This window comes from Calonectris borealis, chromosome 5 (assembly GCF_964195595.1).
Source record: "Calonectris borealis chromosome 5, bCalBor7.hap1.2, whole genome shotgun sequence".
Taxonomy (NCBI): domain Eukaryota; kingdom Metazoa; phylum Chordata; class Aves; order Procellariiformes; family Procellariidae; genus Calonectris; species Calonectris borealis.
Genome location: NC_134316.1, coordinates 12,917,988 through 12,940,201, shown reverse-complemented (window position 1 = coordinate 12,940,201; position 22,214 = coordinate 12,917,988). Strand labels below are relative to the sequence as shown.

At 39.6% G+C, this 22,214-nt stretch overlaps 1 protein-coding gene across 11 annotated transcripts in view; it reads left to right on the top strand.

The window, feature by feature from the left end:
* The window catches only part of TECPR2 (tectonin beta-propeller repeat containing 2), a 61,894-nt gene that overhangs the window by 20,385 nt on the left and 19,295 nt on the right, over positions 1–22,214 (top strand). For 9 of the 11 annotated variants that reach the window (XR_012673794.1, XR_012673797.1, XR_012673796.1 and 6 more), the window contains 5 exons: positions 160–301; positions 1,620–1,860; positions 5,383–5,472; positions 6,327–6,560; positions 10,295–10,443. Coding sequence is in view for 5 of the 11 variants with exons in the window: in XM_075151045.1 (XP_075007146.1) it covers positions 160–301; positions 1,620–1,860; positions 5,383–5,472; positions 6,327–6,560; positions 10,295–10,443 (856 nt within the window). In the remaining 6 variants the exon portion in view is untranslated. Of the gene's footprint in view, positions 1–159; positions 302–1,619; positions 1,861–5,382; positions 5,473–6,326; positions 6,561–10,294; positions 10,444–11,134; positions 12,232–19,101; positions 20,090–22,214 lie in introns of those variants that run through there. The other 2 variants (XR_012673798.1, XM_075151044.1) reach the window with 2 other exon arrangements.

The following is a 22,214-nucleotide window of genomic DNA, read 5'->3' as shown; positions in this document are numbered from 1 at the left end:
AATAACTATGAAAATTTGAAATCAAATGTGTTTTTGAACTTGGCCACACTGAGTTCGATCATTTTGAACTGCTGTTAGCATTGTAACAGCTTCCTTAAAATACCGTAAGCATAAATTTGAAGTAAGGTTTTTAATTTTTTTACTTATTTGCATTTCCAGTGAAATGCAAGCTTTGGAACCAGTGTGCATAACCCTTGGAGATCAGCAGACATTATGGGCTTTGGATATCCATGGAAATCTGTGGTTCAGAACTGGTATAGTTTCAAAGAAACCACAAGGAGATGATAACCATTGGTGGCAAGTAGGCATTTTTTTTATTTTGCTTTCAGTTTAGTCTTCTACCTTGGGTTTATTATTTGCATTGTTTTCCCATGAGATTCTAAGATAAAATTCAATGAATTGTTGGATATATTACAGCACTATTTATTCAATATATTAAAACTGCAGTGTGGCTACGGCTGAAATCCCTTTTCATGTCTGCTATAAAAAAGGGGAAAAAAAAATCCCATGGTTATCTAGAACAGCATCACAGCAGTTTTCAGGAACACAAGAAATGCTCTAGCAGGTCATATTAATGATGCATGTGGCTTGGTATCTTAACAGTGGCAATAGGACATGCTGTTTAGGCAGAGCGCTCAAGTCTGGCTGCTGAACGCAGTCTCTTCTCTTGTCTTCCAGTACCCATCCTTTTTCTTAGCTAGATGAAATAAATAATAAGTAACCTTGCAAAAATGCTTTTATTATGCATTTTTCCATTCAGTTGAGGTTTCTTCGAGCCATGTGGGGCTGCTTGCTTCAGTTGCAGATCATGTGGGTAAAAACAAAGTTACTGCAAGTACTCCCTGGTATTGATTTGGAATTCCCGACTCTTTTGTTTTCCCCAGCTTTTCTTATTTTCCCCAGAGACAGGTTGGGGAGAAGGGGGTACAAAAACAATTATACAGAAAATTTCTTTGTCTACATGTCTACCTAAGTTAAAAGAATTTCAGTTTATGTGCATATATAACCTCTTCTTGCATATGGGTGTTATAAATAGCTTGGCTTTGGGGTTATTGGCAAACTGCTTTTCTTTTTGTGCTCTTAAGCATTTCCTGCTTTTCTAGGAGTATCCCAGAGTGTTGCCAACCTAGTTGTCCATGACAGAAGTTGGGCAATTGCTTATTTAGACTTCCCCCTACCTTATGAATGAAAATGCCCTTGAGGTTGTTGTAAAGGAGTATTACATACAAGTTTTTGTGAAGTGATTTAAACTGGTACACTATGCAAGTTTCTCTCTTCCTTTGGGAAAGTGAAAATTCACCTCTTAGTTTGCAGAGTTCAACATGTTTTTAGGGGGAGAGAAGAGTCATCCCAAAACACAGGTCTGTCTTAAAATGCAGAATTCGAAGTGGATTGTTGGGTAGGAGGGAATTGTAAGCTGATGTTTAATACTGGTTCTGGTTTATTATCAAGACTCTTACTTGTTCAAAATGCACTGTTTTTATTTTTCCCTTTCTACACTTTGAAGGTTTCTAAACTCTTGGTAGATTTCCTGTACATAAAGCACACACACACACAAAAGATTCTGCAGTTCACCCAAAAGCTTAACTAATTAAGCTTTTTTTTTTTTCTCCCCCCAGGTAAGCATCACTGATTATGTAGTGTTCGACCAGTGCAGCTTGTTTCAGACGATAATCCAGGCAACTCATACAGTGGCAACAGCAGCTCAGGCACCTGTGGAGAAGGTGGCTGATAAACTTCGAATGGCATTTTGGTCACAGCAGCTTCAGTGTCAACCCAGCCTCCTTGGAGTTAATGGCAGTGGAGTCTGGATCTCTTCAGGCAAAAATGAAGTCCATGTGGCAAAGGGAAACTTAATAGGTTGGTGTGCTTTTACATCTAATATCTTTAAGTTAAGAAACATAAATAGGAGAAAGTAACTAACTACAGTTCTGTCACCACAAAAATTATCCACGGTGAGTCAGGGCAGCTTTAACAAACAATTCCATGTTTAAAAATCAAATGAAATGATTCCTTAGCATTTGGTCTTAAATACTTTCGCGTTTAAAGGGAAATATTTTGCGTGGAAAATTTATTGTCCACAAGTGAACTGTGCACGTGTTATTCCTTTTAGAACCTACACTTGTCTCTTCTCTGGGGTGAGAAAGCAATCTTAAGCTACTGTACCTGTTATATCTAGCACAATGGAGTCTGCTTCGTGGTCGGTGTGACTATGCAAAACAGTAATGTTACGTTTTACAGTGATAATAGAGGAACTGCTTTATTTATTTTTCTTGCTATATTTCTCAAAGTATAATTTTGATTTAGTACATTTCTTTGATCAGGTAAACTAAGAATAGACCTAGAACATTGTCTGTTTAACCTCGTCACCAAATTGGTCTCCTGTTGAAGACCATTAGAATCATAGAATCATTAAGGTTGGAAAAGACCTCTAAAATCGAGTCCAACCATCAACTCAACACCACCATACCCACTACACCATGTCCCTAAGCGCCTCATCTACACATCTTTTAAATACTTCTAGGGATGGTGACTCAACCACTTCCCTGGGCAGCCTGTTCCAAGGCTTGACCACTCTTTCAGTAAAGAAATTTCTCCTAATGTCCAATCTAAACCGCCCTTGGCCCAACTTGAGGCCATTTCCTCTCGTCCTATCGCTTGTTACTTGGGAGAAGAGACCAACACCCACCTCGCTACAACCTCCTTTCAGGTAGTTGTAGAGCGCGATGAGGTCTCCCTTCAGCCTCCTCTTCTCCAGGCTAAACAACCCCAGTTCCCTCAGCCGCTCCTCATAAGGCTTGTGCTCCAGGCCCTTCACCAGCTTCGTTGCCCTTCTCTGGACATGCTCCAGCACCTCCATGTCCTTCTTATAGTGAGGGGCCCAAAACTGAACACAGGATTCGAGGTGTGGCCTCACCAGTGCCGAGTACAGGGGCACGATCACCTCCCTGCTCCTGCTGGCCACACTATTTCTAATACAGGCCAGGATGCCATTGGCCTTCTTGGCCACCTGGGCACACTGCCGGCTCATGTTCAGCCGGCTGTCAACCAGCACCCCCAGGTCCTTTTCCTCTGGGCAGCTTTCCAGCCACTCTTCCCCAAGCCTGTAGCGTTGCCTGGGGTTGTTGTGGCCGAAGTGCAGGACCCGGCACTTGGCCTTGTTGAACCTCATACAGTTGGCCTTGGCCCATCGATCCAGCCGTCCAGGTCCCTCTGCAGAGCCTTCCTACCCTCGAGCAGATCAGTGCTCCCGCCCAACTTGGTGTCATCTGCAAACTTACTGAGGGAGCACTCGATCCCCTCGTCCAGATCGTTGATAAAGATATTGAACAAGACCGGCCCCAGTACTGAGCCCTGGGGAACACCGCTCGTGACCGGCCGCCAACTGGATTTAACTCTGTTCACCACAACTCTCTGGGCCCGGCCGTCCAGCCAGTTTTTTACCCAGCGAAGAGTGCACCTGTCTAAGCTGTGAGCCACCAGCTTCTCTAGGAGAATGCTGTGGGAGACAGTGTCAAAGGCTTTACTGAAGTCCAGGTAGACCACATCCACAGCCTTTCCCTCATCCACTAGGCGGGTCACCTGGTCATAGGAGGAGATCACGTTGGTCAAGCAGGACCTGCCTTCCATGAACCCGTGCTGGCTGGGCCTGATCCCCTGGTTGTCCCGCACATGGCTTGTGAGCGCCCTCAAGACGAACCGCTCCATAATCTTCCCTGGCACTGAGGTCAGGCTGACCAGCCTATAGTTCCCCGGATCCTCCTTCTGGCCCTTCTTGTAGATGGGCATCACATTGGCAAGCTTCCAGTCGTCCGGGATCTCCCCTGTAACCAGGACTGCTGGTAAATGATGGAGAGCAGCTTGGCAAGCTCCTCCGCCAGCTCCCTCAGTACCCTCGGGTGGATCCCATCTGGCCCCATAGACTTGTGAGCGTCCAGGTGGCGTAGCAGGTCATTAACTTCTTCCTCTTGGATTATGGGGGGTTTATCCTGCTCGCCGTCCCTGTCTTCCAGCTCAGGGGGCTGAGTACCCTGAGGATAACTGCTCTGACTATTAAAGACTGAGGCAAAGAAGGCGTTAAGTACCTCAGCCTTATCCTCGTCTTGGTGGCAATGTTCTCCCCCGCATCCAGTAAAGGATGGAGATTCTCCTTGGCTTTCTTTTTGCTATTAATATATTTGTAAAAACATTTTTTGTTGTCTCTCACGACAGTGGCCAGGTTGAGTTCTAGCTGGGCTTTTGCCTTTCTAATTTCCTCTCTGCACGACCTAACGAGATCCCTGTACTCTTCTTGAGTTGCCTGCCCCTTCTTCCAAAGGTGATAAACTCTCCTTGTTTTCCTGAGTCCCAGCAAGAGCTCCCCGTTCAGCCAGGCCGGATGTCTTCCCTGCCTGTTCTTCTTTATGGCACACAGCAACAGCCTGCTCCTGTGCCTTTAAGACTTCCTTCTTGAAGAACATCCAGCCTCTGTGGACCCCTTTGCCCTTCAGGACTGTCTCCCAAGGGACTCTCTCGACCAGTGTCCTAAGCAGGCCAAAGTCCGCCCTCTGGAAGTCCATGGTGGCGGTTTTGCTGGCCCCCCTCCTTACTTCACCAGAATCGAGAATTCTATCATTTCATGGTCACTAAGCCCAAGCCGGCCTCCGACCACCACATCTCCCACCAGTCCTTCTCTGTTTGTGAACAGCAGGTCAAGCGAGGCACCTCCCCTAGTGGGCTCGCTTACCAGCTGCGTCAGGAAGTTCTCTTCCACACTCTCCAGGAACCTCCTCGACTGTTTCCTCTCTGCCGTGTTATATTTCCAGCAGACATCTGGAAAGTTGGAAGTCCCCCACGAGAACAAGGGGATTGTGAGACTTCTGCCAGCCTCTTGTAGAATACTTCATCTGCCTCTTCATCCTGGCTAGGTGGTCTGTAACAGACTCCCAGCAGGATATCTGCCTTGTTGGCCTTCCCCCTCATCCTTACCCACAAGCACTCGACCTCGTCATCACTATCATTGAGCTCTAGACAATCGAAGCACTCCCTAACATACAGGCCTACTCCACCACCTCTCCTTCCTCGCCTGTCCCTTCTGAAGACCTTACAGCCATCCATCGCAGCACTCCAATCGCGACAGTCATTAACCTTCTCCCTTCTCCTCCTTTTCTGCATTCCCCATTTTCTCTGTGTGTGTGTACATACGCGTACGTATGTGTCAGGAGGAGGTTGTTTTCTCCCCCCCCCAATAGTTTCTTGAAAGATTTACATAGAAAATCTTGTCTAGATCAATTTAATAATTGATTGCAATAGAATTTCTTTAAAATGGTAACATTTTAAATAATAAAAAATTTAATAGAAAATTAAGTTTCATACTAATACCACTCTGTATTTTCTTTCAAGGCACTTACTGGAATAATATTGTGCCTCGTGGTACTGCTTCTGCCACAAAATGGATTTTTGTGTTGGCTTCCACAGCTTCATCTAAAGAAGGTTAGTGAATCAGCAGTGCAGGCATATAATAGCTGATTTTTAAATAGAGTGGAATTGATGGTGTAAGTAATTAAATATCCTGAATTACTTCAGGTTTTGGATGCCTTTTCTGTATGCAGGGATCTAAAATACTTGAAGTAAGGTGGTAATACATCTGTAAAACTACTGGAGATTAAAAAAAAAAAGCATACAATTCCTCTGCCACCTTTGGTGTGGAGTGGCATCCAACAGAGAAATGGGTAGTCCTTTAGAAGCAGTAACTTCCTAAATTGCCGCAGCATGAATTGCCAGAATTTGTAATATGAAATCTTGGAGCATGCTTTGCTGGAATGCCTATACTAACCAAGTACTTCTCCTGTCAGTGCAGTTATTGCAGCAAAATTGCACATTTTATCAGTAAGTGTGATCATGCTAAGGAATGCAACTGCTAGTTACAATAGTTAGCAATTGCGTTATCTAAGTACACTAGCTTTATTGGCAAAATGTGTGATTTAGAGCTGAAAAGGAATGCTGTTTATCAAAGGCAATTATCAAGGATAAATAAGAGCAAAAGAATAAAAGGAAGTGATAGTGCACTGTTATATATGTGTTCTCTCTATTAGTTTCTCTAAATGAGATGTTTCTTCAAATGAGATCACTTACTACATACTTGATTTGAGAAAGGGAGTATTTAGATGCCTAGATAAGGGCTTGGGATGCGTATTTGTACTTTAAAAACTTACCCTATGAACATAGCCAAGAAGCCTTAGTTTTGTCTTCAAATATACTGATCATTTTTTCAGAAGAAGCAGATGTGTAAGCTTTCTCAGAGTGGATTAGGAATGATTTTAATAACAGAAATGTCCTTTCCGTAGGAAGCTTTCTGTGGCTGTGCCAAAGCAACAAGGATCTGTTTTGTGTCAGCGATCAGAATCCTCAGTTTCGTCCTTCTACGGTGCAGCTGCCACCGGGCGCTGAAATGGTGCACTACTCTGCCTGCCAGGATGCCATTTGGGGTTTGGATATTCTTGGGCAGATATTTATCAGAACACTTTCATCCAGCTGTCCAACAGGAATGCATTGGACAAAACTGGATCTCTCTCAACTAGGTATGACATTTTTATTGAGTAGACTGTCTCTTAACTCTCTTAGCAGACGGTCAATATTTTTCTTCAGAAGTATCTTTTGGTTTACTGACATGGAATATTACATTTACTGCTTTAAATAGTACCTTACAAAATGGGCCTCACAGCAGAGAACTGTAAAACATCAGGAACAACTATGGCTTTCAAAGACTGTTTCATTTAGCCTTTTGCTAGAGACAGCATGTTTGCTGTTTGCAAGATATATGTGTATGTGCTTCTTACAGTTTGTCAGTCTGAGACAACTGAGCCTGACACAATGCTGTGCAGGTGTACCAGTAGCTTTAACTAGTCTAGTTCTTGTACTACAGTGTAACTGTAATCGTGTGATACTGGACAGTTCCATACACAAGGCCCTGAATTTTGTGGTTAAACGCGTTCTTAACAGAGTGGTCACAGCTTCATTAGGATCCTGTCAAGGTAAAATTATGCTCCAAGAGTTGCATCATCTGTAAGTGATGCAGCTGGTAACACTCTTATGTTCAGGTTTATACCGATCTTATGATTCAGCATAATGTTAAGAACGTGCTGCTGGTTAACTGCTCTTTTTATTTACTTAGGCATAAGACCAAGGTTGTTGACCATGTTTTGATCGTTAAAATATCCTCCCAGTTTGGCTCTGGGGTAATCAGGCCACTTGTCAGCTTCATCAGTAATATTCCAATTAGATTTATTTCTTTGATAGTCTAGCTGTTAGAACATCCTTCATGCTAACCTGCATTCCTGTTTCAAGAGAAGATAAAAGAAATTGAGACTATGCACTGTTCTCACACCATTTTAAAAATAACTCAACTGTTCTGCAGTTTTTCCATTTTTAATGGCAATGTTCATGACTGGTCTAAGAACAGACGAACAATTTTAACTTCAGGGTTAAAGAAAGGCAGACACAGCTGGCAGACTTTAAGCCTCACGTACAATTTTAGTATACAATTTGTAGTACTTCATGGAAAACTTTTTAAAATGTGTCTTTTAAAATTAATTTGTTTGCTAGTTATACCAGGTTTTCAAGACCTGATGAATTGGTTCCAAATCACTAATCATACCATAGCTTAAGCACTGCTTGATGCCTTTTACCTTCACTGACCTACAGGATAGGTTTGTCCATGCTCCTCTTCTCATGTTGCTTAGTAGAGTTTGAAACTTTTCTCATGATACCGTTGCTCTCCAGCAGTTTAGATGATAACTGTTTAACTGAAATAATAAATAACTTCTTGCTATTGTCTGAAAATCTCAAAGCATTCATAAAGGAAGTCAGTGTAATTGGTGCTAGCTGACTGTAATATCTGGCTTGTGAACTTCTACAGTTCAGAAGTTCAACCTTTACATTCATCTGTTCCTGTTAGCTTCGCAGCAGTCTGTGGTGGTATTGCAGAAATCTGGGGTCAGGAAATATGTCAAACACTCCACTTTACCTGTCACTGTGGGTTCACACTTAAGGGTTTCACACTTAAGTGTGAAAATGAAAATGTTTTAGGCATTTTTCCTCCAATTAAATGCGTAAGGTAGATCACTGCTAAAAAGATAGTGCATATCCATGGTTACAATATAAGAGCCTTTATTTGCTCTAATGGGGCTGAAGAAATTGGAGAACTATTCTTATTGTTCAAGTGTATGTTTAAGTTTACTCCTGAAACATTAGGACTGTAATTTGAGGTGGGGGGGAAGCAAGTTGCTGTAAAATGCAATTCAGAATTCTGTATGGAAGTGATGGGGTTGTCAGCATTAATGTTGAAATATTTATATTATGTTGGTAGTATCTTCCTCTTGCCTTTACACTATGTACTAGGAGTAGTATCTAGTAAATGATTTTGATTACAGTTCCACTATCGGTATCAAGGTTTCTAAACACAGTAGAATGACCTTTAGGTTTCAACAATAAACAATGCCTCTGAATCATGCTACTTTCTCTAAATAGTAGATAAATGTGGTTAGCATGACCTTCTCCTAAGATAAAAAAAGTAAGTGGGGGGAGGGAGAAACCCCAAAACATTTACATAAGGGCTGCATTTTTGAATATCAAATTGTACTGTAGATGTAAATAATATCAGCTATGCCGAGTAGGTGATATGTGATTCCATGTTTGAGTGCTCTGATGCTTGTTTGGATGAGAACATTTCAACAGCTGAGACATCATGTGACAAAGCCAGTACTTCGAGTCATACTTTATGTCAGAAGGAAAAATGAGGTTTTGAGTCAGATTTTGACTTTGTAGCTGTATGTCAAGCCCCTGTCTGCAAAAGAAAGTTGTTCTAGATGCTCGTATCCTAAGCAGTAGAAGTTTTTGTGTATAGTTTTGTCATTTGTTTTTAATACGAAGCTGTATGATTAAAGGAAACTTTGGGGTGAGATGAATTAATTCGGGTTCCTATGATTCAGAAAGTTAAATAATTTTGGTTAGTGAGAAGATCTGTTTACTATTACAGATAACTGAAAGATAAAGCTGTGTAGTCCTGTTGTTCCCTGTTCTTTCCCCCAGCAAGCCTTTATGACAGGGCATATTGCCTTCTGCAGAAATAAATGCTTTAAACTTGCACTCTGTAGGATAAAATTGCACCCCCTCTTTAAGGAATGCTGTATGTGATGCACTTTGCAAGGATTTGTTGCCAGATTTCACATCACTGAGGAGAGAACTGTTACCAAGAATGGGATATCCCAAGCAGCACTTGCATGTTCAGTCAACCAGCGAGGCCTATTTTTAGAGTCTTTAGTTTGGAGTCTGACCAGGGCATTCCTTCTGGAGTATATCTGTACTGATTGGGTCCCTCTTTCTGCAGAACATGTTTTCCATTACTTAGCATTGTGTTGTCCCAACACTGGGAGAAAAAAAAAATCAAATGTTACGTATGTTACATCACATGGCTATTTTACAATGAATGTGAAAGAGTAAGGGTTCCAGTTGACAGTTAACTAGCAGCTCTTTTTAGTCTAAAATATCAGGTATGCTTCTCTACTATCTTTGCAAACTTTTAATAGCAAGATTGATGGGTGTGATTGGGTATGCAAAAAAAAAAAAAAAAAAACAAAAAAACCCAAACCATGCCAAAACTCCAAAACATACTTATTTGGCAGCTTTGTTTTTATTGTACTGACTTACATAGGGTTAAAATACTGCTGCGCTTTTGAGATAGGTGTAATAAACATGTACACTGTTGAATATAAATCCATTTGAAAATCAGCTCCTTTATTTACAGATGTGACACTGGTATGTTAACACTGAAATGCATAATCCATATGCTCTCATATTTTTAAAGTGCTGGCAGCATTAGGAATGTTCTTTGCTGACTGTATTAGGAGATCAACACCTTTAAACATCTACAAGCATGGCCAGCTACAGAGAAAAGTTCACAGCAGGTCATGTGGAAGTTTGTCTAGGCACTGATAACATTTGTCACAGAATGTTTCCCTGCTTGAATTTCGTTATTTTAATAGCGTATTTTTAGTGTGCTTTAGAAATTGCAGTATCCTATGACTAAAATATTTATTTTTACATTTAAAAGAGAAATACCTCACATACACTACCTGTTGGTTTTATTCATTGTATCCCGTGATTTTTTCCTCTCACAAGTTGTATTAACTTTTAATAATTTTTGTGTGACTGGGTTTAAAGTTAATTTAATACAATCAAGTCTAAATAAAAGTTCTTGTTATTAGCTGAATTTGAAAGGAGAATGCCAGTTTGCTAATGGTCTCTTTGTTATTAGGTGCTGTAAAGCTGATCAGCTTGACCTGTGGAAATCAGCATGTTTGGGCCTGTGACACCAGTGGTGGCATTTATTTCCGTGTAGGAACTCAACCTCTTAACCCCAGTTTGATGCTTCCTGCGTGGATAATGATTGAGCCACCTATGCAGGTAAAACGTTGACTACAATTCTTTGTAACCCAGTGGCTTAGCTCTATGCATTTGAAAAAGAATAATTTTAATACTCATGGGAAACAATAGGGCCAGATTTTAAATGTGTAGCTTAAAACTTTCTCCCACATGTTTGAATTCTACAGGATCTCTCTCAAAAAAAACCAAACAAACCCCAAACCCCAAAACAAAACAAACGCCCCCCCCAACTCAGAGTCTGTATAATGTACTCTGAATATGCTGCCTTATTACCATAAGTCATCCCAACATCATCTAATTGTAAGAAATATCTTTAATTTTTTTTTTCCAAAAGTGAAAGGTTTTGTTTTCCTTTCTATCCTTAATGAAAGTTTACTTTTCTCATAACACAGCAGCTTTATAGGCAGTAGTAGAATGCAGCCTTGAACCGTATACTGAATACCTGCTGTATGCTAGCAAGAGGCTGGACTGGCAGACAGCACAAAGCCGAGGGTGTGAGAAGGCTCTGCTCAAGTGGCATGGTGCTGAAGTGCCTGCCTGCCTCACTCTTCCATTATTTTCACCCCTGTGAGTCTGGAATGATTGCCAGGGTGCTGTGCCTGGATTTAGGGACTTTCCTTATCATCCAGTGGTTAGTAAGCGTGCAGTACAATTGCAGCTCTTCTCCCTTGTTCCCAGAATGGGCTAACTTTTTATCCCTTCTACCTGCCAGCTGGGAGGATCAGAGTGGAAAAAAGCCTCTAAAGTACCTTGGGAGCATCTTTTCTGAATATAGAGAATGGACAAAATATGTTTCTCCAGCGTGTCATTTCTTTTTTAATCTCCTCTTAAACTTCAGTGCTCGCTTTCATTGCTGCTTTAATACTTTGCAAGTTAAACTATGAAATGGGTGTAATTTCTGTGTCGTGGGTTGGGACTGCTGTAATGGAGCTGACCTCTGACTACTGATTTCATTCTTTGCTCCTTGGCACGAAATCACTTGAACTGTCTGCTGATCTAGCATAGTAGCATTGGATGTGTTTGCATATTTGATTTACATTTTATAATGTTACAGAATTTCTCTTGAAGATTTTGAAATGTGTGGTACTTTTGAAAGGACATATTAAGAAATAAAAGTAAATCTCTGGCAGTGGAGTTGCAATAGCTTATTTGCTTTTTACATCATTTGCTTTTAGTTCTGCTTATCTCTTATCAGCCAATTATTAGCTGCTCCTGTGAATCTTGGTGTAACAGCAAAGAAGGGCAGGGAAACAGGGAAATGAAACTGCAGATTTGCATCCCATGAGTTAGCACAGCACTGGTTAGGCTTGTTCTTTTGTGCTGGGAATGCGGTCAGTCAGACCTGGAGAAATGGCACTTTGTTTTGCAGAACAGCAGTACAGACTGATAAATAAGTACCAATATCTCTTGCAACAAGGGCTAGATTACACTGCTCATTCTTTGTGTGCTGCAAGTGGGTCTTTCTGATGTAATCTGTAAGAGACAAATTTTTCCTACTAACAGGGGGGTAGGGCAGCAGTAAGAGGAGACTGAGGATATCAGTGATGATGTCTTCCATAAGGGTAGTATTCTTAGGAAGGGGGGAAAACATTCCAGGATGTGTTCCACTTAAACTGAATTTGCCAAGAGACAGAGAATTAAACTCTAGTACCTTCTTACCAAAGATTTGTCTATCCAGGAAAATAGCCTGATAAGCTGTTTCTCTACACTGATACTATTCTATCTGTACTAAGTGCATTCTCTACTCCTCCACTGAAGTAGATTAAACTACTCAATACGAAGGTATTTACAAAAAATTGGGATTTGCCATGGCTCATTATTTAGCAGTGACTTCCTTGTGTAGAAAGTCTTTAATTGGACAAGGTTGAAAATCAAATTATTTCCTATTAGCTTATGGAGGAAGCTGGATGATGTTGCCTTACAAAATGCTAACCTTCTGATACCCAGAGCAGTTTCATTCTCTTTCCTGTTATCTTGCCAACACCTGACATTGAAAATTTAATGAGTCAGTACAAAAGGGCAAAAATTCAAACATTGTTCGCAGAGAACATGAAAACTTATGGGTTACATGTTCATTTGGAGACAATTCCAGCGTGTTAAAACAAATCATTAAAGTACTGAAGGAGCAGCCATTCATGCTTTTACAAAGGCTTAATGCAAAATAAGATAATATGTGAACTTCAAATGCTAGCTTAGTGTTTGGATAACAAATATAACATGATGGCTGAAAAGTGGACTATTCCATGAACAGTATTTCCTTATTAGCAGCACCTTACTGTTATCTGTCCCTTAATTGACTTTGACACAGTTCATGCTGCCTCACTTTATCTTCAGAACAACAGAAATACTGTAAGAAGTATTTGTGAATGATTCAGTCATTTTCTGTTTGAAGAAGGAAATCAAAATTGCCTTTCCCTTCCTTTAAGTACAGGAGCATTCTCAAATAACGTAATTTAAAACCAACTATGGATATTACATTCCCTAGTAAATGTCAGAGCCAATATGACTTGCCATATCCCAGATCTCATGACTCATGAGCAGCTCGTGAACAGCTACAGACTCTGCTTTTATGGTGCCACTTCTCGTTAAAGGAGTGCTGCAATTGCACAGCATCCATCTTTGCAAAACTTCATGAAGGCATTCAGAGACAATAGTTTTGATGAGATTTTACTCATGCTAAAATCAGTGAATGTAATTTCAGTATTTACTCTGTGATGCTGTATGTTTTTTTTAATCTTAGACTAAAACCATACTCATTCGATACTCTCCCCTTTGTAACTCCCTGCTGCAGTATCTCTTAAGATGAAAAATAACATTTTATGTTCTCTGCCCTCCCTCTGATTTTATCCAACACTTCAGAAGTGGTTGATAACATCATTACAGTATCATCAGCAGTAGTAGTTTATATGTAGGTGTTTTTGTGCTTCATCCATTCTGTTCTGCAGTCTTAGAAGTCAAAATAATTATGTAGTTAAGCAGCTTTTTGGAAGCTGCTTTAAGGACATTAACAAAGCTGATCAAAATTCTTTGATGAAATTATTTTAGTCCAGGAAATAGAAAGTGGTTTTCATTCTATTTATTAATATACAGGATAAAACTATATCTGCTGTAGCATGCCTCAATACACATTAAATTTAATTTAAAAAAAAGCAAGAAATATAAATATTATTTATGTAGGTACTATAGAGTATGTTTCTATATGTGTGTGCATGTATATTTATATATATATATGCTTTTCAGATTCCTGGCCTAAAGAAATAATAATTTAAAATGAAATATAAAATTAATATAGTCAATAAGACTAATTTGTGTGATTATGGAGTAGAAGTTGATCAAGAGTTAAAAATCATCAAATTGCTTTAAAAGGTCCCCTGAAGTTGAATGCTTGTTTGAAAAGAATTCTTTCAACATTTCAGCTTTGATTTTTGGCACCTTCTGAAAAAGATGCAGAGACAAAGTCTGATCTTGAGAAATGCTCACTTCCTACAAGTACTACTTAACATAAAAACTGGCTTTAAGATCCACCTTCTCAGATTTACATTAAGGGATCTATCAGATAAGCAGAACTTTATTTAAGAGGATTAAAGGAAACAAAGATCAGGACAAGTATTTGTAATGAGTGACCAATCATCTATTGCTTATAAACAATCATTCTTACTCTAAAAATAGATTAAACATTTTATTAATTGCCATTTGCTTCATTAGAATCATAGAATCATTTAGGTTGGAAAAGACCTTTAAGATCATCAAGTCCTTTAAGATCATCAAGTCCAACCTTTAACCTAACACTGCCGAGTCCACCACTACACCATGTCCCTAAGCACCACATCTACACGTTTTTTAAATACCTCCAGGGATGGTGCCTCAACCACTTCCCTGGGCAGCCTGTTCCAAATTGAAAAAGCAATTTTATTAAATTGAGAGGTTTATTTAAATATCCGCATAGCTTGTTCAAGCTGTGGAGTAAAGGGGGTTTATTTAAGGAGATGTTTGCTATTTGGCTACCGTATAAAGCTTTCGTTGATCCTTTGTGGTTCCTAGGGTCTCAGCAGAAGAGTACCGCTTAACTTAATTCGCCATAACATGGTCTCTTGCAGTATGTGCATTTCAAGTTAGAAAAACATTTGCTTTACTACTCTTCCCATAAACAACCTAGTAATTGCCTCTTTATATTTTAAGCTTGATATCGTAGGTAAGAGAAGATAGTCAAAATTCTTACTGATCTAGGAGGAGCTTTTTTTTTTTCCTCACACACACACAAAAAAAAGTCAAGGCTGTTCACACTTTCACTGTCAGTCAAAAATTGTTAAAACTATGAAGCAAACTGTAGTTAAAAATATAATTTGAAATTTAGGAATTTTCTCTGTAATTCTGCAAAAACAATACATGCTAGATTTCATTTATTTCAATACCTTCCTTTCTCTTAATCTATGTACAGTGTAAGGAGGTTGGTTGTGCCTTACGGATGAGTGGTGACTTGTTAGAAATGGTTGTAATGATCTTTGTTTCCTTTCCTCTTTTTAAATAAAGTTTTGCTTACCTTACAGAACACTTAATGCAGATCTGGAGACTTTCTTCCTCTCCCATCTGCCTTGCCTTTACATTTTTCGGTGAGGTTTCAGTTACTATATTAAGGCCAGTTTTGTGTTAAGTGGTACTTACAGGAGGAAGCGGTGAGCACTCAAGATCAGATTTTGCCATTACACCTTTTTTGGTAGGTGCCAAAATCAAAGCTGAAATGTAGGAAGGGCTTGTTTGAAATGATCTTCAACGATTGGATATTTGGAGGGGGAGGGATTTTTCTGTTCAAAACGCTTCATAACTTCTACTTCAGAATCATCCATGCTACTTTTGAAAGTACTTGCCATGGAAAACTCTGTTCTTTCTAATGCATAAGCCACATGACTGTTCTTTTCAAGTCTGATTGTTTTTACTAGTACAGACTAGCTTGCATTACCTAGCTGTTGCACAGATATCTTTCTGAGTTCTACTTTGGAGTACTAAGACGAGATGCAGAGGAAGTATCTTTTATTAGTCCAATTCTGCTTAGGTTGGAGAGGTAATACACTCATTAAACCTTCTGGTTATCTGTAGACCAGACTAGCTGGTCTATTGTTCTGTATATCTTTACTCATGTGAGGCCTCCTGCAGACAGTAATAGGGAGAGGATTTTCCTGGAGGACTGCACTTTCCAAGATGATGTAGAGAAAAACTATGTTTGGCCGTAGTCAGAGTACCTATATTGAGGTGGGTTGCAAATAAGTATAGGAGATCAAAGCTCCTGCTGCAGTGTATTTTGTTTAGCTGATTTAAAATGCCATAATGTTTAAGTTCAAATGTGTACTATTCTTTACAGGCATGCCTTTCTTAAGAAATCGTAAGTTACATAAAAGGTGCTTTAGATACTGAAAAAATGCAATTCCAGCATTTTTACTAAAGTTGCCTTACGCCGATTTCATTGCTCAGTTCAGTGCTTGTTATCTTCCTTTTTGTTGCTAGTTAAGAAAAATGCTGTCACTATATTTCACTGTATTTTTCTGCTTTGGAGTTTTAGCCTTCTGATGTTTGTTTTAAGGCATCGCTAATCGCCATGTTCAGAAAAGTGTGCATGTGGCCTGTCACATTAGATAGCAATTGTTATCAGCACCAGAAGCTTCAGATCACAAAAAGTGCACAAAATGAGATACACCCAGAAAACTGAGTAGACGATCCTTCCGTATTCTTTTGAAATATGATCTCAAGGTGGTATATTTGCTTTTTGACAAGACTAGCTTACACTGAAAACAAGAATTGTTGGAAGGAGATCCTTCCATTTTCATACTTTCATTTGTTCAGTACTAGAAACATCCTCACATCTGTGCTCTTCCAACGTGCCCATATTTTGGTCAGCTAACACAGAATTATATATTTAATTATTTTTCAGAGAGATTAAGAAATATATTTAATACTCAGTTGGGTAAATAAAATAGCTACAATTATTGTTGAGTTTTGAGAGTTTTTCAGAATTATTCTACTTAAAAACATAATAGTGTAAAAATTCATGGGTAAAGAATACATGTTGTGATTTAGCAAGCATGTGCCTTGGTTTCAGTGGAATTGTTCATGTGCTTGCAAGTAGTGATAGCCTCAAGTATTTAATAAATAGGAGTCCTTGAAAAGTGATTTTGAGAGACAGTCATCAAAAATTACTTGTGCTAGTATAAACTAAGAGTTTGGGGGATGTTTTTGTTTTGTTTCACTTTCACTAAAGCTACATCTGCATTTTCTGAATTCTGGTTAGAGCAGTTTTTATTGTTCTTTTTTGTGTTGACTGAACTTCAGTCAACTTGCTTGATTTTAAAAGCTGTGGGGCGCTGGATCCAGTTGACAGGTTTGTAATTGGGAGCTTAGCTTTTGTGAAGTAAATTGGGACAGCAAAGGTGGGTGCTAAGCTCAGACTGGATGGCCAATAAAGAGAACTTCAGTGAGCCAACAAGTCCACACAGAGTAAGGAGACACCCTGGGATAACTGGTGGGCACATCAGACCCTTTGACCTTGAATTAGGAGCTTGGAGGCCCCTCCCCATTGTGTATTACTGTCTCCCTATTTTATGATGATGATGTAAGCAGACGTGGTGACGACCTCTCTTTGCAGACCAGCCTAGCGATCAGTTGCCTTTGCAGGGAGCTGGAGGGCTGGGTTGTGGTGTATCTCCTGCTCTGATGGCCCTTCCTGCAGAACTGCCAAATAGTCTGGTCTAGACTGTAGTCTAGTAAATGGATCATTTGTCTGGGAGGTAGTGACTGCATTTCTGATCCCTGATGCCTGGAGTACTATTGTTTTTATCCAGTAGTGTAACACATTGCATAGCCTTGTATTTAGGGACCACCTTACTAGGACAGGTAAAGTCCAGAGCTTTAGCACTGGATGAGTACTACCAGATGAGTAGTAATTGTTGTATCCTGAGTGCATTTCCAGTGTTCCTGTGGCTTACAGGATGTATTTTGCATCCTGACAGATTGTAACTTTTCAGAATTGGTCAACATTTGTTGATTTTTTTTTTTCCTTTTTTTTTTTTACTCCCTCCCTGAGTTTGTAGGGTTTTCTTTTACAGGTGCTTCCCCCCCCGTTATGTAAATGAATTGTAACACATAAAGGTTATATGCATTTGTTCATAAAGCAGTGCAGTAATGAAATGGGAATTTCTGTTACTATCAAAGGTGTGTGGCATTTTCATCACAAACGTGTTAAATGGACAAACATTAAAAAGCAAAATGGCAGAAAAAGCAACAGTTTAATAACTTTAAAATTGTCAGAGCAAAGCAGAGCTGAGGCTGAACTTAAAAATGCATGGGTGTTTTTACCTTACAAAAACGCTTTACTTTCCTTGGTAAGGTATTTAAGTTTCAAAAACTAGAGAGGTGCACTTTACCTGGCATAGCCTGCGGTGAGAGGGTGTTTTACTGATGCTCGTTAAAGGTGTGTTTTTAAAAAACAAAACAAAAAAATGCCTTGGTTACTCAGAGCCTTGCTTATACAAGGTTTTTATTACCTCATACCAAATTATGTTCTGTCTCATGAGAAGTTGTTGCACGTAGTGTTTACTTAACATAAATTTCTGTAAAAACTTAGTCATTCTTGTCCTAATAGTTTAATTTTTCAGTATGTTATTAAAAATACCTGTAGTAGTAATTACAGACAGTTTAGAATCTCCTACACTACAGTTTATAATCTTAGTTATAAGACAGTGTGACCAGAAGACAGCTGGGCAAACCTGAGTAGGCCTGTAGTTTGTATGGTCTTTAAAGGGATTGCATTAAATTTTTAGTTATTTTTTCTTAATTGCTTGTAAGGAACAGTTGTACTAAATATTTTGAAAGTATTTTATGGTTCTGTTGAGCTTTATCATGTTGAATAGTCGCATGGCTTTGGTATGACCTTTCTAGGATTTGATGCTATATGTTGTAGTCTTTCCCATGTTTCTGCGAGAAAACCCCTTGGAATAAAAAAAATTGAGTTGACAAAGGAGAGGTCAAGGAATAGACTCCTTGGCTTTGCCTTTTCTTCCTGATTGTGCCAGCCATAGACTGGAGATATCCAACTAAGGCCCTTGTCTGTTTATTCACCAAGGCAGAAAGTGGGGGAAGGGGTCATATTGTTTTCTAAGGCTTCTGAGGAAAATAGTGCTCCAGTTTTTCAGTCAATAAATAAGAGTCTTTCTCTGACAATTCAGCGGCAGCATTACTGAAGAACATGTGGCTTCTGGGAAGACTAAACACAGATTCATCTTTCCTGCTCTTGTATGTTGCCTTGATCTTCCCTGCAGAGGAAAAAGGGCACTTAATTTAGCAAGCTGTTCTCTTCAAAAGTCTGAATGCAAAACATTCTGGTCAATATTGCTCTTACGTTGCTCCTGCTTTCTTGAGATGTCTAATGCAGAGAGTGCTTTACAACCTTCATTCAAATGGAGCACAGAAAATAATATGCAAATAGGCCTATATTAGGGGGAGGGTCTCTCTACGTTGCATTCTTTGTTTGTTATACTAGTTCATGGGGTCTGGATGTCTGTTAGCCATGAAAATAGTCAGATTAGTCTGATATACAGATAATGCTCAACAGTGTTGAGAAGTAGCTCTGAGCTGACCTTCCTACAGCCTGGCCTGGACCAGCTGATGGTGCTTCTGATTTGTCTTTTGAAGGTGAGGACAGCTTTTGTGCTGCTTGTGGCCATCAGCCTGTTATAAAAAGGATTGGGCTTGGACAGACTGAGAATGTTATGTTTAGTCTTCCTCATCCTGGATATTTGCAGCAGAACACAGATGGTGGAGGTCTGCTGATACACGGACTCTGCTCCTGAAAAGTGACGTGGAAAATATTCTGATGCCTTTTTTGTGTGCGCGTGTGTGTTGACAAGGAAGCTGAACCATTGTGTTCTGGGTTCGGCCATGACTGAAGTAGTTACAATAAGGCAAAACTTTTGAGTAGTAGGTCGGGGGTGGCGGGGGGAAATGGCATTAGTTTTTACTTTGGGTTTTGTTTGATACTATTGTTTAAATGAAGTTCTTACACTGAAGCTTATTTCTCCGTGATTTACAGAAAGAAAGGAAATTACTTGCACAGAATTATAAAGCTAATAGACAACTTAAATATGTTTAGCACAGATACTATTTCTTGATTTCATTTAACAATTTGTCAGTGAAGTGCTTCCTTCAAGTTTACTTCATTTTATCAGCACTGTTTTCTCATCAGACACGTGGGTACTAGCAAACTATTTTTCATTGTTTTTATTTGTAGCAGACAATAAAGGTATTCACAGCTCTTAGAATGTGGTTTTAAATGTTGAAAAGTATGTAGTTGACATGTGTTGCAGCCCATTGTTGTAGAAGGAAATCCTCAAAAGACAGAGAGCGACTGGGGTTTTTGTAGCTGAGGTACAAGACCAGAGGGCAGGAGGATCTGTGTTCTGTTCTTGGCTAAAACAGTCAGTGTCCTGAGCTTTTTGAATTTAGAAATTTTTGGCACCACGAGTAAAAGGAAAACAATGTTCCACCATTTTTTATCAGAAAACACTGAATCCATTAATGCTTCATAACAAGTCAATCTCTCACGGTGATGAGTATCGTGGATAAACCTGTATAAACACAGAGTTTGGTGTGTCAGCATCTGAGGAGGAAGGCTGAGAGATGGGTGAGAGACTCTTTAAAATTCCAAACTCTTCAGTAAATTACAAATATGACATATTTCACGGTCAAGGTATATAAATCTCATGAATGCTATTGGAAGTTAAACCAGCTGAGAAAAGACTATGCTGAAATAATTTATTAATTTTAATGGTTATGAGTCTCTGAAATGTTATCAGCAGGTTTATAAATTTGCACAGATATCTCTCTTTACTGCTATGAGAGAACTCTATTTCATCTTTAACTGCGGCTGTAGAGATCTGTTTCTTGTTATGTAGATTATAAAATACTTAAAGCATGCTTATGGTAATTAAAACTTAGTGAAAATGAGGGATATCTGAGATGATGTCAGTATGACTGTTCCAAAAAATGGTACATTATGTCAAGAAAATTTTAAATGAATGTTACCCACCCTACTGTGGTAGCCATGAGAACACCTTTTTGTTGTAGATGGCTGCTTTCTGGGTAAAAAAAAAAAACAACCCAAAACCCAAAAAACACCAACACAAAACCCAGAGGCAAAACCAGAGGTAAAACCTCTGCAACAGGCTCTAAGAATTGCCTGTACTTGTTTTCCAATGTCTTGTCAGTGTTTTGTGCCAAAAGCTGCTGTATATAATCATATCACTAGATGTCCTGTCAGTTGTGTCCTTTACTGTCTGTTTCACAGCAGAAAGCTGCAGTGGAGTGGAGCTCACTTAAAAAAACAAAGAATGAGAACAATTTTTGGCCAAGCTTGTAGAGCTGTTACTTTGAACTTGATAATTTCCATTTGTTTCTTAGATACGTGCTGCAGAATTCTCAGATTGGTGCTGCAGAATAGGGTGCATGTCATTGCTTTGATTATACTTGAACCTGCAGTGGTACCAGAAGCAATCTAGCTGAGCATCATGCAGCTCCTTTCATGCTACCCCTTTGGGGTGTTTTGTCTGCTTTTCTTAGCTTCCACTACCTGTAAATCTGTAGTGATGCACAGGCTTAGGTACTAGGTGCAAGCGCTCAGTAAGTCTTTCTAGATGAAAATATTCCTCCAGTTCTTTCTCAAGGAATTCTTTTCTAGACAAATGACAGAGGAAGAGAGGAATGGGATCCTGATGTGGAAGAGTGGAGAGCAAGGTGCACAAATCCTGGTAGTTCAGTAACAAGGGTCACACCAAGCTGTTTGGCACAGTTTGTGAGGGACTGCAGTTGGAACATGAAGTGTATTGCAGAGGGGGAGCATAGAGAGACACACTGGCAATTCGTGGTGTGAAGGAGACGGGGGAAGAGTGGCAGAAAGTCCTAAATCTGAGGAAGAGGTTACTGTGGTAGAAGAACATTGCAAGGAGAAAGAGATAAGTTGATTTAAAAAAAAAAAGAAAGAAAGAAGGCAAAGATCTCCTGTTATGTGCAGTAATTCAGTCTGGACAAGCTATTAATTGCACAGCTCCCTTACTTGAAAACATGGGACTACAAGAGCAGAAATACGGAGAGGGATGTGATGAAGCTGGAAGCAGCACAGTAGTGAGGCACACCCATGACAGTGGTGTGCGGAGGTGAGCAGGGTGAAGTAGGAAGGAGTCAGAGCCAAAGTAGCCATAGAAAGAAGCAAGTAAAAATCGAGGGGAGAAACAGGAACAGCGCCAGGAGTGAGGATAACTTCCAGTGAAGAGGCAGCAAGTTCAGAGGGGAGAATTGTATGGGCTTGTTTTGGTTTTGTTTTGGTTTAGGTTTTGGTTGGTTGGGTTTGGATTTGGTTTTGTTGGGGTTGGTTTTTTTTTTGCGATACAGTAGTTTAGTTTATTTATAATATGGCAGAATACTAATTCGGAAGTAGCTAGGCAATTATATATTCTATGCAGCCAACACTCTTCAAGACAATTAGTGTCTTACTGTAAGTGTTCAAACTGCAGCCATTGTGAATTTACTGTGACCAGAGGTAAACATCAAGCCTCTACCAGCCTAAAGCTTCCAACGGAGGGCAAGTACCTAATGAGAGCACAAACATGAGAAGATAGTCTGTCAAAGGCTTTGCAACCTGAATAGACAGGATTGATTTGGTGATGCCAGTCAAACTTGGTTATAGCTGGGTCAGACACAAGTTAGCACCAGAGTTTTAAAAGCAAAACGAAAGCAGGTAACTGTTATGTACA